Source organism: Sparus aurata, chromosome 8, assembly GCF_900880675.1.
Source record: "Sparus aurata chromosome 8, fSpaAur1.1, whole genome shotgun sequence".
NCBI classification, from domain to species: Eukaryota; Metazoa; Chordata; class Actinopteri; order Spariformes; family Sparidae; genus Sparus; species Sparus aurata.
The window spans coordinates 386,362-403,083 of NC_044194.1; the positions used below are offsets into that span (position 1 = coordinate 386,362).

The window sequence follows — 16,722 nt, forward strand, 5'->3', positions numbered from 1 at the left end:
TCTCCTCACTGCTCCTCCTCATCCTGCTGCCTGGTCACTACACAGGCAGTCCAACACAGTGCACTGTGTCAGAGCCTCTGCAGGAGCTTATAACACTGCTCCTCCTCACTGCTCCTCCTCTCTGCTCCTCCTCACTGCTCCTCCTCACTGCTCCTCCTCTCTGCTCCTCCTCATCCTGCTGCACTGTATAAGAGCTCATCGGCAGAAAGAAAAACACACTGTCGGAAACTCCGGCGCCGTTAATGACGTCAGTACTGTCGCGCAGTTGAAACATGAATTTAAACCTCCATGCGTTAGTTTGCAGCGCAATGCATGATGGTAAATACCGTTTGGTAAGTAACCATCAGTTGTACACTACTTGTCATGATGCATTGTGGGATACTTTGAGTCACTATATAGGGTTTAATATTTCCCACTAGACATTCGGACATCACTACAAAATGGCGTAGTCACTGTGTAGTCACTATAGAGGGAGTAGTGAGTGATTTCAGACACAGCCAAAGTGTTTCAAACTTACCCATGATGCATTGCTCTGTTGTGTAGAAAAATACATGAAGAAGCTGTTCGGCACAAACAAAGACCGGATGGGAGTCGACCAGAAGGCCGTCCTCCTCGTCAGCAAGGTCAACGAGAGCAAACGACACGGTGAGTGAATCATCTTCATCATCGTCACCATCATCAGAGAAAGTATCTGTAGAGAAAGTATGCAGACGTGTGAACTCGTCTCCTCTTCTGCAGTCCCTCCGTACACCACCTGTAAGGACCTGAGGAGGTGGAGGCCGAAGCCTTCTCAGAGCAGCTCGACTGCCGAGGACGACAGCGAGGACGACACCGCGGCTGGAAACACGACGTCTGGGCGACACGGTGAGTGAACATCCAGAGGCTCCATGATGTCACCTGGAAGGATCCATCAGCTCGACGGTTTAACGTGACTTCTTTCTGTTCTGGGAGAGTTCAGTCAGCACTGATCTGTGTGTCTCCTGCAGACGGCGGCTCCAGGACCAACCTGTCTGCTCTGGATGTCTGCGTCACATCAGAAGACAAACGCTATTTTGTGAGCGAGACGGACGACATATCAAACCTGGAGATGAGCGTCCTGGAGAGTCCTGGAGACACTCAGCTGTGGATCAAATTAGCCTTCAGATACCTGAATCAGAACGAGACGTGAGTCACCAGACAGCCCGCTGTTGTCCTCGTATTCACCTCTCAGGTGACTGTCCTGTTTCAGATGATGTGTCTGTCTACAGTTCTGCAGCAGAGTGTCTGGAAGCCGCCTTGAACACGTTGTCTCGAGCTCTGGAGACAAATTGTGATAACCCGGAGGTGTGGAGCCACTACCTGTCTCTGTTCTCCAGACGAGGCAGCAGGGAGGAGGTCCAGGAGATGTGCGAGATGGCTGTGGAGCACGCACCAGACTACAAAGTGTGGTGGAACGTAAGTCCCCAGATTTCTCACCTGTGCAGTGTGCTCACCTGTTCTTCTCATTGACCACAGACTACGGACCAGATGAGCCGGACTGATGTGTGTCGCTGACTTTCTCTCTGCAGTATTTGAACCTGGAGAGCTCGTTCGAGGGGAAGGACTACGTGTGTGATCGTCTGCTGCAGTTTCTCCTCACTGAGGCGTCTTCTGGAGTCTCAGACAAACTGTCCTTCCAGCTGATGGAGGCTCTTCTGTACAGAGTCCAACTGAACCTGTTCACAGGCCGCATGGAGAGCGCGCTGGCTATTCTTCAGGTGAAACACTGAGACAGAAGTGCATTTTTGTGTCTGAATCCGCTGACACTCAGAGCTGATGTGACAGTGACGTAGCCTAAAAACCAACAGACGCCTAAAGAAGTTATTTAGCCCCTCGACTTTTAGATGTTTAATCTCAGCAGCTACAGTGAAGATTTCAGCTTTGAAAGGTTGAATATCATCTTGTTAGATCAGTCTGGATCTCTTTGAATACACACTAATCAGTGAAAATGATCAATTGTGTGCAGAACGCCTTGAAATCGGCCCATGACAGGAGTATAGCGGAGCACCTGACAGCCAGCGACCGGGCGCTGCTCTGGCTCTGTTACATCCACCTGACGGAGTTTGACCGGCTGCCGTCCGTTCTGTACGACCCGGCAGAGTCCGGTCCGTCCAGGCTGGTGAGCAGAGAGTCTTTCCTGCTGCCCTGGAGGAGCCGGCAGGACGTCAGCACGCCGCCCGACATCCTCATCGCCCTGTTCCAAGGTACAGCCACCGAACACGACTGCTCCGTCCGTGTTCGAGCTCCTCCGTGTGTCTCGGCTCGTTATTTGTTTCTTACATTCTTGTAGATTTATACTTTCAACTTTATTGGTCATGTTCCACAGTGGAAGTCAACTGTCTTTGTTGTGGCTGAGCATCTGATATTAAACTGTGTATCTTTGCGTCCCCTCTCAGACGCCATCCACCAGTGCAGCAATGAGTCGATGTCTCAGAGGGAGAGGACGCTGGCCTGTCTGTCCCTTCACACCAACCTCATCCTCCTCCACACGCTGCTGGACAGGTGACTGCTGCTGCTGCTGCTGCTGCTGCTGCTGCTGCTGCTGCTGCTGCTGCTGCTGCTTTTTAATTTTAGAGTGAAAACACTGTGCAACACGTTTATTTCATTTTACTATAGAAAAGTGGTGATTTCATTCACAGAGCCATTGTTTGCTGTGCTGTTGATATACGAGAACAGTGTGTCTGTATGTGAATGACTGTTGCACTCAGAGACAGTCTGAGTGTTCGGGATGAGACGATGTCATGTAGCAGTGCTGGCCTGGTGTCTGTCGTCTCTCTACAGGTTTGATGAAGGTGTCGTCCTCTGCGAGTCTCTGCTGCAGTTCTGTCCTGAGTCCTGCACTCTGAGAGACGCTCTGGCTGAGCTCCACATCCGGAGAGGAGACGCAGATCAGGCGGTCAGAATGTGGCTCCACGCTCTGGCCGAGTGTCCCAATAATGCCGAGGTTTTCTATCACTCCTGCAAGTTTCTCATGAAGCAGGTGAGGAAAGGTCACAGCTGCTTTAATGAGTGACAGGTGTGTCAGGTATTTGATGTTCTGTGCTGGTGTTTACAGGAGAAGTCGAGCGCCATCGTTCCTCTGTTCAGAGGATTCATCTTGAGTCTCTGCGAGGACCAGCAGAGTCACAAGAGACCTGTGGACGTCCTCAGGTACTGTGTGTGTATGTTGGGGGGGGGGGGTTCTTCAGGTGTGTGTTAGGGTTAGGTTTTTCAGGTGAGTCTGACTATTCTTCTCTCGTCAGACACATCCTTGGTTTTCCCACTGAGGAGCTGCTGAGAGGTCCAATCATCAGAGAGCTTCAGGAGCAGCTCAGCCAGCAGCTGCCATACCTCCACCTCATCCACTGGTGTGTGTGTGTGTGTGTGTGTGTGTGTGTGCCTGCGTGCTGTGTGTGTGTGTGTGTGTGTGCCTGCGTGTGTGTGTGTGTGCCTGCGTGTGTGTGTGTGTCTCTTCCTGGGAGGTTAACTGTGTTGTTGTTGCTGCAGTCGCTGGCAGTGGCTGCACGGCTCCGTGGACGACACGGTGGACGCCTTCGAGAGAGCGCTGGGATCCAACATGCAGCTGGACGAGCTCCACAGACTGTGGATGGAGTGAGTGTTTGTCCCTGCGGACGTCTGTCTGTTTGTCATGAAGCCTCACTGAGCTCCAATTCACATGTTGAGTGATTCTCATAAAACTTCTGTCAACATCAAACCTGCGTCAGCACCAGCTGATCTGAGACCTTTGTTACCTGAACAGGTGAGAGTGATGCCATGTTTTCTATCAAGACAGACAACAGAGTGTGTGTGTGTGTGTGTGTGTGTGTGTGTGTGTGTGTGTCCACAGTTACCTGCTGTTCAGCAGCAGTCAACAGGCCCGCGGTCCGCCCAACACTCAGTCCAAACTGTTCTCAGATCTGGTCCAACGTTGTCTGAGCACCGTCCCGTCTCGACTGGAGGTTCCCTTCAACTCAGCAGAGTTCTGGAGCTGCTACACCTTCCACAACAAGGTGAGACTCACCTGAGAGAAGAGCCTTTCCACACCTGACGTTACTGTCCATGCTGAGTGATCGGGACAACATCACCAGACTCCATTAACAAATGTAGTGATTTGAAGAGTTGTTGAGTTAAAACAAATGTTAGAACTGTTGTGACACTTTGTCTCTGACAGATTCTGAATCATTGGAGCCTTCTTGTATTTCAGCAGTAAATCAGAACCTGAAAGAAGAAACATGTAATTGATCTAAACATGTCACATGTTACAAAGACACTAAACAGGAACAATATAGGCTACTTCTTTGTCCCCGTGGAGAAAGTCCCCAGACTCCCTTAACAAATGTGTCAGTTTAGTGGACAGAAGTCAACACTTGGTTCAAGCTTTGATTGCTGATTGGCTCTTTAGGTGGTGACTCTTTACCTCAGCTGTTTGCCGCAGTCCCAGCATGCACTGGTGCTGGAGAGACTGAGATACGCCATGCCCAACAACACAGAGCTGGGTCTGAGGTACACACACACACACACACTCACACACACACTCACACTTTCACACACACACACACACACACACACACACACACACAGTGCAGTGGTCTGGCAGCAGTAGACAGGCTGGTAGTTGACTGTCTCAGGACGGTTGCTGTGATGCTCGCTGCTCTCTCAGTTGCCCCGTTGATGCGCAGGTTGCTGCGTCAGGAGTGGCAGGACGGAAACATGGAGCAGCTGAAGTTCCAGGCGAGGATGTTGAGCAGTAACTCTCCAAAGTGTTTGGCCAACTGGAACATGTGAGTGCACAGAAACCCTGCGGACGTAATGAGGAGGACGAGTCTGATGATGATCTGTTTACTGTCAACGAATGAAAACCAACAATAAAGTCTCATCCTGTCTGTCACACAGCAGGGAGGCCCAACCTGGGGGGCGGGGCCTTCTAAAGGTCGCCAGGATAAATGATGACTGGACCAAAACATTTCTGACATGAATTATTGTTTGTTTCTGTGTTTTCTGCTAATCTTTGATTGTTTAAGATGTCTGATGAATCATTATAGATTCATGATGAGGTTTGTGGCTGCTGCCACTCCAACACAAAGTCTACCTGTGAGGTGTTGTGATGGGGGCGGCAGACAGGAACCCAGACGGAGTTGTTGGTTTGAGTGTGAACATGTGGCGTGCTGAAGACGGACGGATGAATGAAGCTGTGTTTGTGTCTTGGCAGAGCGATTGCTGTGGAGGAGGAGCTGAAGGAGCGATCAGAGGTAAGTCGGTGATGGAGGGAGGAAAATCGACAGGAAGTTGAGTCACATAACCAGGTTCATTTCCTGTTTGTTCTTACTGAACCTGATTTCTTCTTCTGCAGGTTTTATGTGTTGGCTGCAGTCTGTTTCATGTTACTGACTGGACGCTCCGCCGTCTGCTGTTTCTCCTCCTCCCTCTTTTACTGTCTGTTGTTTCTGTTGTAGGTGCGACTTCTCTATCAGCAGGCCCTCCATCACCTCCCACTGTGTGCTGCCCTGTGGAAACATGTAAATCACCTCCTTCACTTCCTGTCTAACACTCAGGAGACACACCACACACAGACAGTTTACACTGGCTCTCTTCAGGTGTGCCAGGCTCGGCTGTAGTGGACTCATTAAGGGTCTCCGTGTCCGCAGAGTGTTTGTTTCAGGCAGTCAGGTGCTGACTGCGGTCAGGAGCGTCAGGTCACAGGCGTCACATTCACACTGAGCTTCAGGGCAGGAATCATGCAGGCACTCCACCTCCACAGGTGGAGAGGGCCACAGTGTCACTGCGGGGGAGAGACGGCGTCCGTGCGATGGACTCTGGTCCTCTGAGGTTTATTATCGGTCTGTGTTTTATTTGACATCATGACATCAGAGGAGGAGGATGTGAGTGATGACATCATCCATAGGAGACAAAGATCCAGTGAGTATTATCGTCAGGAGACGGAGCCTGTCTGAAGAGTTGACCTGCAGACGCTCGCTGCTGATTGGACTCAGAGTGACACGACGCGGACACGGAGCCTCTTATTGAAGAAGAAACACAGATGACTATTGATTAATGAATTCTTGGATGTGTCAGCTGGTTTTATCCTGATACACACTTGAAGTGACCCAGTGTTTAAATTACAGCTGTACACACACACACGCTCACACACACAGAGACAGACACACACACACACAGAGGTGTTGAGCTGCTGCCTCCCCCTCCTCACCCCTCTCTGTCCCCCTCTTCCCCCTGCAGCGGCTGCTGTTCGAGGCAGCAGAAGGAGGACAGACGGACAGACTGACGAGGCTGGTGGACAGATGTCGGCAGGTGGGCGTGAGTCTCAGTGAGTGATCAGACAGAAGACCAGTGAGGGACACCGTCAGCTGCTCAATAAACTCAAATCAATGAATCAGTCGATCGATCAGCTGTAGTGACTGAGTGAGATCAGACAGATGAGACGAGGTAAGACAGACGTCCCCCTCCTCCCCTCACCTCCCTGCTGCACTTAACTGTCATCACGTACGTAAGTATCGAGCTGCTGCTGCTGCTGACGCTCAGTGTTCCTTTGATTCATGTCCTCCTTTTTGTTTCTGTCACTTTATTTTGGTTCCATTTCCTCCCTGTTTGTTTTACTTCCCTGAGGGGGGGAGGGGTGTGTGGGACGGACGTGACATCACTGTGGTGTTTGACCCCGTGTCTTTTTAAAGGATGTCTTTTCTTTGCCTCCGGAGGAACAACAAGACTTTAATTTTGTAAAAGTGATCAAAGAGAAACTTTTTTGATTATTGATCGGGTCTGAATGTGAGCGAGAGAGAGTGAGAGACTGATCCTCGTCCGTCCGGACTCGTCGGACCTGCGACCCGCTCTCATGTGCAATCTGTCCTTTTTCTTTTTGTCAACATGATTAAAGAGTACTGGAGAGGAGAGGAGAGCCGGCATTCACTGTTGTTTTTTTATCTGTTCCATTTAAATGTTATTAAATTATTTTCTAAAGAGGAAAAGATAAAACGTCTCCAGAGTTTTCATTGTGTCACCAGAGTCTCAATCTTTTGCTTCAGCGTCAGGAAATATAAGAAAACACCAAATAAAAGAAATCTACAGAAAGTTTTGTACTGATACAGTCCAAAAACTACATGATGAGTCACGTAAACGAGACGATGCAGATGAGATCACAGAGGAGGACATCATCATAGTTCACTGCTGCTGTGTCTCAGTTCAGGTGTGCATCCTTCAGAGGAGCATCTGAAGGCTGATTACATCACAACATGAAGTCTGTCCCAGTCTGAAGGCTCCTCCAGATGCTCCTCCTTCTCCCTGTTTCTGGAGGATGCACCACTACGATCCTTTGTGGCCTCACATATCCCAAGATTCTTTACGTGCCCGAAAAAGAAGAAAGAAGAAAGAAAGGGAGAAAATAGCGACATCACGTGACGTAGATCGACACTTTCGCGGGCCTGGGCAGCAGAAATCGTGACGTAAGGGTAAAACATCTGGTGACGGAACCAGGAAATGCTCCAAAGGCTAGACCGTCACATTTAACAACGGCTGACGAGGTTAACAAGGTCTCTCTGAAGGACTCGCCTTCACAGACCACAAAGGCCGAGTCCTTCAGAGGATGCAGACCCTGAACTGACACACAGCAAGCATGTACACATTGTATTTCATATAGAATATAGATATAGACCATATAGAGAAGCAGGCGTTCCCTTCATGTGGCGTGAAGGGAACAGACGAGTTATGGCTGCTCAGTGGCTCAGTTGCATTGTGGGTAATGTAGTGGTCAGGTTTTGAAAAGAAAGAAGAATGTCTGGATTAAAGAGGGTGATGACTAGTTACTAGTAACTAAAGGTATCAGATGCATGTAGTGGAGTGGAAGGGTAAAGTAACAGAAATTGGAAATACTCAAGTAAAGTACCAGAACAGTATTTAAGTAGAGTAATTGAGTAAATGTACATAGTTACATTCCTTCAGTGGGAACAAGCGCAGGACCAGCGTCATCATGACGACAACGACTTTACAACTTTAAAAACTCTAGATCAGATCTTCTGCTGACAAAACCTTCAGACACACACAGACACACACACACAGACAGACACACACAGACACACAGTCATAAAGCTCTATCCCCTCTGTTGAGTTTTGGAAACATCGTCTTCCTCTGTGATGACATGCCCTCAACCAATCAGAGAGCAGAACCTTGGGCACATGCCCAGCCCCTGACCTCTGACCTCTGAGAGGACAAATGAATGTCCTGACTGGAGGAGGAAAAGGGGGAGGAGGAAGAGGGGGAGGAAACCAACAATGTGATAACTTCATCATGTTGCATTCGAGGGTTAAACAGCATGACTTCCTGCTGAGGGTGGAGCTTCCTTCTTAACAACAGAGGTTAAACACACAAGTGTGACCCTGACATGACACACACACACACACACACACACACACACACTACCGGAGTATTGAAGCCAAAAAAACAAAATCTGCAGTTCTTCTGACGACCACTTGAGGCTCCAACACCAATGACTTTACTGAGTCACACACACACACAGGCCTGTCAGAGGTGTGTGAAGGTCGATGCTGTCGTGAGTAATGGCTGCAGTCAGGATGTGGAGGGTGGAGGAGATGTTCCTCCTGACAGGACAGGATGTCTGCAGGGGGGCAGGGTGTAGAAGCTGCTCCAACAGATCCTCTATCACAAGTTTGAATGAATCTTTAATGAAACAACTGAAGACTTCGAGGCTGCATCGCCCCCTACAGACTGAAATCTAAATCAAGATCTTCAGTTATCTCAGAGGGTTAGGGATAGGGTCAGAAGAGTTTCAGCCCTGTGCAGAGTCCAGAGAACTGCAGGTGAGGACGCACCTGTCACTTGAGCAGGTGCAAGTGACAGTAATTCACTCAGACATTCACACACTGATGGTGGTAGCTGCCAATCAAGGTGCCGACCAGCTCATCAGGAGCAGTTTGGGGTTCAGTATCTTGCAGACCAGGGGAATCAAACCAGCAACCTGCAGCTAGCTTAGCAGTAGCCTGCAACGTCACTTTCAGACTCTCTTGAAGGCGACCAGCTGACTGGTACCAGAAGAAACTCTTACAGTGTCGGACATGTTGGTTTATTTTCAGATTTTCATTGATTAGTTTGTTTATTCACAAACCGAATTGTTGTTTGTTTGCTATTGTTTGTCATTGTTTGTTGTTGTTTGTTGTTGTTTGCTGTTATTTGCTGTTGTTTGCTATTGTTTGTTATTATTTGTTGTTGTGTTGTTATTTGTTTTTGCTTGTTGTTGTTTGCTGTTGTTTGTTTGTTATTGTTTGTTGTTGTTTGCTGTTGTTTGCTATTGTTTGTTGTTATATGCTGTTGTTTACTGTTGTTTGTTATTGTTTTCTGGTGTTTGTTGTTGTTTGCTGTTGTTAACTGCTGTTTGTTATTGTTTCCTGTTGTTTGTTGTTGTTTGTTATTGTTTTCTGGTGTTGTTGTTTGCTGTTGTTTACTGGTGTTTGTTATTGTTTTCTGGTGTTTGTTGTTGTTTGGTATTGGTCGTTATTGTTTTATGGTGTTTGTTGTTGTTTGCTGTTGTTCACTGTTGTTTGTTGTTGTTTGCTGTTGTTTGTTATTGTTTTCTGGTGTTTGTTGTTGTTTGGTATTGGTCGTTATTGTTTTATGGTGTTTGTTGTTGTTTGCTGTTGTTCACTGTTGTTTGTTGTTGTTTGCTGTTGTTTGTTATTGTTTTCTGGTGTTTGTTGTTGTTTGGTATTGGTCGTTATTGTTTTCTGGTGTTTGTTGTTGTTTGCTGTTGTTCACTGTTGTTTGTTGTTGTTTGTTGTTGTTTGTTATTGTTTTCTGGTGTTGTTGTTTGCTGTTGTTTACTGGTGTTTGTTATTGTTTTCTGGTGTTTGTTGTTGTTTGTTGTTATTTGTTGTTGTTTGTTATTGTTTTCTGGTGTTTGTTGTTGTTTGCTGTTGTTCACTGATGTTTGTTGTTGTTTGCTGTTGTTTGTTATTGTTTTCTGGTGTTTGTTGTTGTTTGCTGTTGTTCACTGTTGTTTGTTGTTGTTTGTTATTATTTGCTATTTGTTGTTGTTTGCTAACCCTGTTGTCACCCATCTTTGTATATGAGCTCTGCGGCGTTGATCTGTACTGAGCCATATGTGACGCTGACAACGGCTGCAAACAAACTTTCAGATTGTTGGTTTGGAGGACGGAGACTTGCCTCGTCTGAAGGAAAACACGTTCAACACTCAGGATGGTGTAACAAAGACTGAACTTTACTTTATCCAACCGTACTTTTACATGTGAACAATGATTTTACATCCATGAGGCAGAACAAACATGGCCGACCATCTCCATCCTGTCTGCCTTCACCTTTAAAGGAGTAGTTCACCCAGAGTGAGCGTGTAACTGAATGTGTTAACGTCTCATGTGACCTGACTCCTCCTCCTGCCTCTGTGTGATTATTATGATCATCATAATTATGACAATTTGACATGTATGTGAGCTGCCATGCTTCAGGTTCATCAGGGCTGTGAACATGTGAACGATGGACTCTGGTATTTCCGTCAGACTCCTTGGTTGTGAAACGTCCACAACAATTGAATAGAAGGAAACGCTGCTCGCTGACTCTTTCCTCCCCACGAACACTCACTTCCCTTCAGCTCTTCATTCTGCTCATCTGAGGCTACAGGACGCACAGAAACATGGACGCTCCGACGCCGCTGCTCTTTATGCTCGTCACATTCAGCTGTGTGTGTGAGTACTGATGATGAAGATGTTCTTTGTGTGTGTGTGTGTGTGTGTGTGTGTGTGTGTGTTTGAGATCAAATCACTAACAAAAGGTTTTTAGTTCAGATCAGATTACAGTATAAATACTCAGGTACTCACTGGGTACATGAAACAGTGTCTTATATTCAAAGGAGCTAACTTATTCAGAAAGTAGTTAGAAATCAGAAGTATTCAGATTCTTTACCTCAGTAAAAGTCCTGCAGTAAACTTATTTCATGTTCAGATCAGATATATGTGTGTCATTAATGACAGGAGCTACTTTTACTTCTTCCACTGCAGGAAAATTAACCCACACAGTAGAAATATATTGAGACAAGTAACAGTGATGTACTCCAACATTTACTGCAGTCAAAGTATAAAAGGTACTATCATCAAAATGTACTTTAAGTACAAAAGTAAAAGTACTCGTGATGCAGAGTTGCTCATTGACTGTATGAACTGCTGGAGGTAACACATCATCAATTATCAGCTGATTATATTCATAATCTGTAAAGTAACTAAAAGTTATAAAATATTATTAGTTAGTCTGAGATGTTGAGCAAAAGAAATGAGAAACTGAAAAAATAAAAATATTCAGTGCTCGTGAATCAAATTGTACTTCATAATAATAATAATAATAACAAAAGTAATAAATCTTTTTTCTACACGACTGATCATAAAAACAGAGCCGTTCACTCAGTGAGCAGATTTCCAAGATTAAGATCATCACGTTCTGTCTGATAGTGAACGAAGAGAAACGGAAAGTATTGATCCCGTTTGAACTGTGTCATGAATCACACACACTTGTAGAGCTGCTCCTGGATATCAGCAGCTCACAGAACCGAATCAGAACCAGCTCTCCTCTCACAGAACTGCAGCTGTCAACATGAGCAGATTCATTGGGACGTTCATCTTGTTCACAACCTTTTCTGACCCAGTTGGCTCCATGTTGGTTCTGGTGCTGTGTTGATGAGACGATGTAGTTCACTGTAGTTCACTCTGACGACCGTGGCAGACAGGAGGATGCTGTCCAAGCTTCAGTCCATCTTGGATAATGTCACACACCCTCTCTATGACACACTGGCCCAGCAGAGGAGCACATTCAGCAGTAGACTCCTCTCACCCAGATGCACCACTGAGCGCCACAGGAAATCTTTCCTGCCTGTGATCATTGAACTGTATAACGCCTCCCTCGAGAGCCAGACACCTCTCCTTCTGTAACCTGACTCAAACACGGACAATCATTTTTCTTTGCACTTTTTGAACATTATTAAACTGTACATTTGATCTTTTATATATATATAGTTATATATATATTTATATTTTGTACTTAATGGAGGTTGCTTGTATAATATATGTTGTTTGTATATCTGGAGCTTGTAACAAAATTAATTTCCCCCTGGGATTATTAAGGTATTTCTGATTCTGAGCTTTTTTTTTTTTCAACTTAGATTTTATTAGCTTTTTTGACACAGAAACGGTTAACAGTACAGTTCATCAAACATCGCTGCCGGGCAGCATTATTACTGGGGGTGGTTAATCAGCCCAATTTCCCGATTCGATTTGATTCGGATTATTGAAGTCTCGATTCGATTACAAATCGATTATTAACGATTATCGATTTGATTTTCGATTATTAACGATTATTGATCTTCCATTTAACATCAGTCAGCTGCTGAATTATTTTACTTATCTTGGGAGTAACACCTCACAGCACCTTCAATATTGTATAGTGTAACTGTAATATCAAAATGATTATTTTTTACTTTGTGTTAAATGTAGTGTTTCACTGTTAAAAGAAAGCTGCCAAGCTCAGCAGCCGGACTCATGTTAGAAGCATTGTTGGTGACGAGAACCAGGGCGTGTTTCTCTGTTCCCCACTCGTCTGCCATTGCTTTGAGAAACTCACACATATTTGCGCTTGTGTGGCTATCATCCATAGCTCTCGTCTGAAGTACGTAGGACATTAGCTTCCATGAACTGCTGACATAATGAGCTGTAACGGTCACGTATGAGACTGTAGCTCTGGATGTCCAGGCATCGCAGGTTATTGCTACCCTGTGAGCAGAGTTGAGGGACTCTTGCACGGAAAGCTTTGTCTCCTTTTAAGGATTTGGAATCAATTTAAGTGTGAAAAAGCTCCGGGATGGAATAACATATCTTGGCTACAGACTGTGGACCATGTAGCGGAAGCCAGTAAGAGAAAGACTCCAGTTTGTATTACTATTTTTAAAAAAAATAATCAACTGTTATTTATTTTTTACTTTTTATTTTTTTAAATCGATTTTTGGAAATTTAATAATCGACTCATAATTGTCATTATTATAATCGCGATTAATCAATAATCGATTTCTTTCACCACCCCTAATTATCACATCCTCAACTTTCATGCAACAGATTTTACATTCAGTGTTATGGACAAGGGGGTTTGAACAAGGTTCTGTGTTGGATAGTCTACAGGGCAGACCAGGTAGAAAAAAAAAAAAACCCAAACAAATAAAACAAAACGGAAGACACAACCTTAAAACTTATGTTAACAAATATCCTTTCCATTTTGACCATTTTGTAATGTACAAGTCATTCTTCAGTCTGAGTAAAAAAGTCAGTCTCTCCATCTTATGGATCTCTACGATCACCTCAAGCCAAGTGTCTACCGTTGGTGGGTCAGTCTGTAACCATTTACGAGTTATTGCTTTCTTTGCTGCTACTATCAGTATTTTCAGAAGATATCTATCATTTCCTGTTATTTCCTCTGGCAGGTCACCCAAATAGAGTGATGTACAGGTAAACGGAATCTTCCTCCCAAGAATATGTTGCATTATTTTCCAAATACGTCCCCAAAATAGTTGTAGCTTTGGGCAGCTCCAAAAGATGTGGTGGTCTGCTCCATCATTCCCACATTTTCTCCAACAGTTATGATCTATTGATGTCAGGTATGTCTTCATTTTAGGAGTAATAAAAAAACGAACAAGGTTCTTCCAGCAGAATTCACGCCAATACATAGAGCAAGAGGTAGAGAAGGCAGTTTCACACATGTTCACCCATTGTTGATTGGATATCTTATCGTTTAATTCTTTTTCCCATCTCTCCTTTAAGTAGGATGTAGTAGCCCTCCTCCCCTTTGTTATTCCCTGGTGAAGTTTAGAAACCACTGATTTGGAGCCACCCATGTATGCTTTAACTGTTATTTGTATTATTTCATTAGGATCCATAATTGCCTCATTTTTCCCAATTTCTTTCAAAAAATATTGGCGTAGCTGTAGGTATGTAAAAAAATCATATTTCTCTAAGTTGTATTTATCTCTCAGTGTTTGAAAATGTTGTAACGTATTTTTCACCATTATGGTACAGTAAGCAGTAATACCTTTTTTTGACCAGCATTTAAATCTAGAATCCATACAGTTTGGTTTAAATTCTGTGTCGTGTCCAACCCACCTGAGTTTTTTCAGTTGGGTCCATAAATGTAATTGCTTGACCACATCAAACCAGGTGTGCAAAGTGAATGAGGGAAGTGGGCTCAAGTGGTCCTGACAAGTTGTTGTTAATTTATGATCTCCAATCATTGCCTGTATTGGGACACCATTACATTCTTTCTCCATCTCCTTCCACCTTGCCTCGTATTCACTGTCGCACAAGAAAATTATAGTCTTTAGTTGGGCAGCGTAGTAATAATCTCTAAGATTAGGTAGAGACATACCGCCTTCCACCCTACTGGTAGTTAAGGTACTATATTTAACCCTTGGTTTCTTACCATTCCAAATAAATCGCAAAATTTGTTTGTCCCATTCATGAAATTGACTGGTTGGGATTTTAACTGGTAGTGACATAAATAGATACAGCAATTTGGGTAGAATAGACATTTTTATAGTGTCAATTCTTGCACTAAAATTTAGTAGGGATGTTGACCAACTATTAAGATCCTCCTTAATTTTCTTGTTTACAGTTTCATAGTTTTTTTTATACAAGTCACCAGGGCAATGTGTTAACCAGACCCCCAGATATTTGATTGCTTTTTGAGACCAGTCAGTAGGGATTCTTTGCTTAAGCCCCAGTGAGGGATTGTAATTAAATGTTAATATTTGTGTTTTTTGTATATTGAGTTTATATCCTGAATATGTGGTAAATATGTCAAGGAGATCCAGCAGGGCAGGGAGACAGACATCTGGATACGGATGTATAGCAAGACATCATCCACATATAATGCTATTTTGTGTTCCGTATTATTGACCACAATTCCCTGTATTCTGCAGTCCTCTCTTATTGCTTGGGCTAAGGGTTCCATGTAGAGTGCAAAAAGGGTTGGTGAAAGGGGGCATCCTTGACGAGTAGATCTTTCTAGTTTTATACGATCAGTAAGACAACCATTTATCCTGATTCTTGCTGCAGGGGCGGAGTATAATGTCTTCATACTATTAATAGATTTTTCAGTAAATCCAAACCGCTCTAAGACTAAAAACACATATTCCCAGCTCATGCGGTCAAAAGCTTTTTCAGCATCCAGACTGGTTAAGACGGCAGTAGTGTTTGATTTTTTAATGTTGTGTATTATATGAAGGGAGCGTCTAATATTATCTTGTGTCTGGCGACCCCGGACAAAACCAGTTTGGTCAGTATCGATTAATTCAGGACTGAAAGAATCCAGTCCAGTGGACATGATGGAGGCGTGTATTTTGTAATCCTGGTTTAAGACTGAAATTGGTCTGTATGAGCTACATAGCATTTTATTCTTGCCTTCTTTTGGGATGACTGAAATAACAGCTTCGCTCCATGAAGGTGGAGTTGTCCTTTTATCAAGTGTCCAGTTAAAGGAATTTAAAAGTACTGGAATTAGAGCCTCCTTAAAGGTCTTGTTCCACTTGGCTGGCAGACCATCACTCCCTGGTGTTTTACCATTTTTCAATTTATTCAATGCCATTTCCAATTCTTTGCTTGTAATCTGTGACGTTAGGCATTCATTTTGATGTACTCCAATTTAGGGGAGGTCCAGGGAATTTAGGAATGTTTTTATGTCCTCTGTACTTCCTTGTTTAGGCTGTGAATAGAGAGTCTTGTAGTATATTTGAAATGCCGTCTCAATTTCATCTAAATTATTATATATATGCCCTGTTCCCGGATCGAATATCTCATGGACCGACTGGGAGATCTGTTTTTTTTTTTTTTTTTCCTTGCTTATAATTTTGTAGCTTTGGGACCTATCTCATAATAAGATTATTCTAGAAATGTATATTTTTTATCTAATTCTTCTTTATAAATGTCAGTGATCTGATTTCTAGCTTCTTTAATTTCATTCATTATCTGAGGATTCTGGTTCTCACTGTGTTGCCTTTCTAATTCTTTTAAATTATTTTCTAGCTGTTTAAGTCTATTTCTTTAGCTTTTTTGATTGCCACACTAAGTGATATCAGTTTACCTCTGATAACTGCCTTTAAGGTGTAAGTATATTTGGGTTCACTTCCCCATTGTCGTTAAAGTCAAGGAAATTCTTAATTTCAGCTTTAACTTGTTGAATAACCGTTTTAATATTAAGCAAGCTTGTGTTCAGCCTCCAAGTTGTTTTCTTGGGCCTACTATCCAAGTGTAACGTCAAGTAAATCAGTGAGTGATCCGAGATATCTCTAGTTCCAATATCACAACCCAAGACTCTGTGTCTATCATTTTGAAACATAAAGAAATAATCTATCCTTGAGTACATCGCATGGGGGGCAGAGTAAAAAGTGTAACTTTTGTCAGATGGATGAAGATCTCTCCAGACATCTAGTAAGCCCATTTCACATAAACTCCTTCTCAGTAATTGAGTCTGAGGGGTTATGCTCCTCTTTTTATTAGATGTATCAAAATCACCGTCACAGATTAAAGTGCCTTGTGACTTTGAGGAGATCAATTCAAGAATCTTTTTCAGAATGTTTTGATCACTTTGTGTGGGGAGATAAACACAGAGAAGTGTGGCCATTTTATTTTCTATTTTGCCTTGCACTACAATATATCTGCCCT

At 43.9% G+C, this 16,722-nt stretch overlaps 2 protein-coding genes across 4 annotated transcripts in view; both read left to right on the plus strand.

Moving 5' to 3' along the window:
* Positions 1-6,914, plus strand: part of zfc3h1 (zinc finger C3H1-type containing) — a 15,213-nt gene extending 8,299 nt beyond the window's left edge. The window contains exons 9-25 of the mRNA XM_030425679.1: positions 492-645; positions 739-864; positions 987-1,164; positions 1,248-1,434; positions 1,548-1,736; positions 1,985-2,222; positions 2,415-2,520; positions 2,800-2,998; positions 3,074-3,168; positions 3,261-3,365; positions 3,505-3,609; positions 3,845-4,007; positions 4,400-4,500; positions 4,677-4,778; positions 5,207-5,246; positions 5,451-5,513; positions 6,232-6,914. Coding sequence (XP_030281539.1) covers positions 492-645; positions 739-864; positions 987-1,164; positions 1,248-1,434; positions 1,548-1,736; positions 1,985-2,222; positions 2,415-2,520; positions 2,800-2,998; positions 3,074-3,168; positions 3,261-3,365; positions 3,505-3,609; positions 3,845-4,007; positions 4,400-4,500; positions 4,677-4,778; positions 5,207-5,246; positions 5,451-5,513; positions 6,232-6,327 — 2,247 coding nt within the window. The 3' untranslated portion in view covers positions 6,328-6,914. The remainder of the gene's footprint in view (positions 1-491; positions 646-738; positions 865-986; positions 1,165-1,247; positions 1,435-1,547; positions 1,737-1,984; positions 2,223-2,414; positions 2,521-2,799; positions 2,999-3,073; positions 3,169-3,260; positions 3,366-3,504; positions 3,610-3,844; positions 4,008-4,399; positions 4,501-4,676; positions 4,779-5,206; positions 5,247-5,450; positions 5,514-6,231) is intronic.
* Positions 6,915-10,444: 3,530 nt separating this feature from the next.
* LOC115587179 (receptor-type tyrosine-protein phosphatase beta-like) overlaps positions 10,445-16,722 on the plus strand; it is a 45,303-nt gene continuing 39,025 nt past the window's right edge. For 2 of the 3 annotated variants that reach the window (XM_030426841.1, XM_030426843.1), the window contains exon 1: positions 10,446-10,719. In XM_030426841.1, coding sequence (XP_030282701.1) covers positions 10,668-10,719 — 52 coding nt within the window. In that variant the 5' untranslated portion in view covers positions 10,446-10,667. Of the gene's footprint in view, positions 10,720-16,722 lie in introns of all 3 variants that reach the window. The other variant, XM_030426842.1, reaches the window with a different exon arrangement.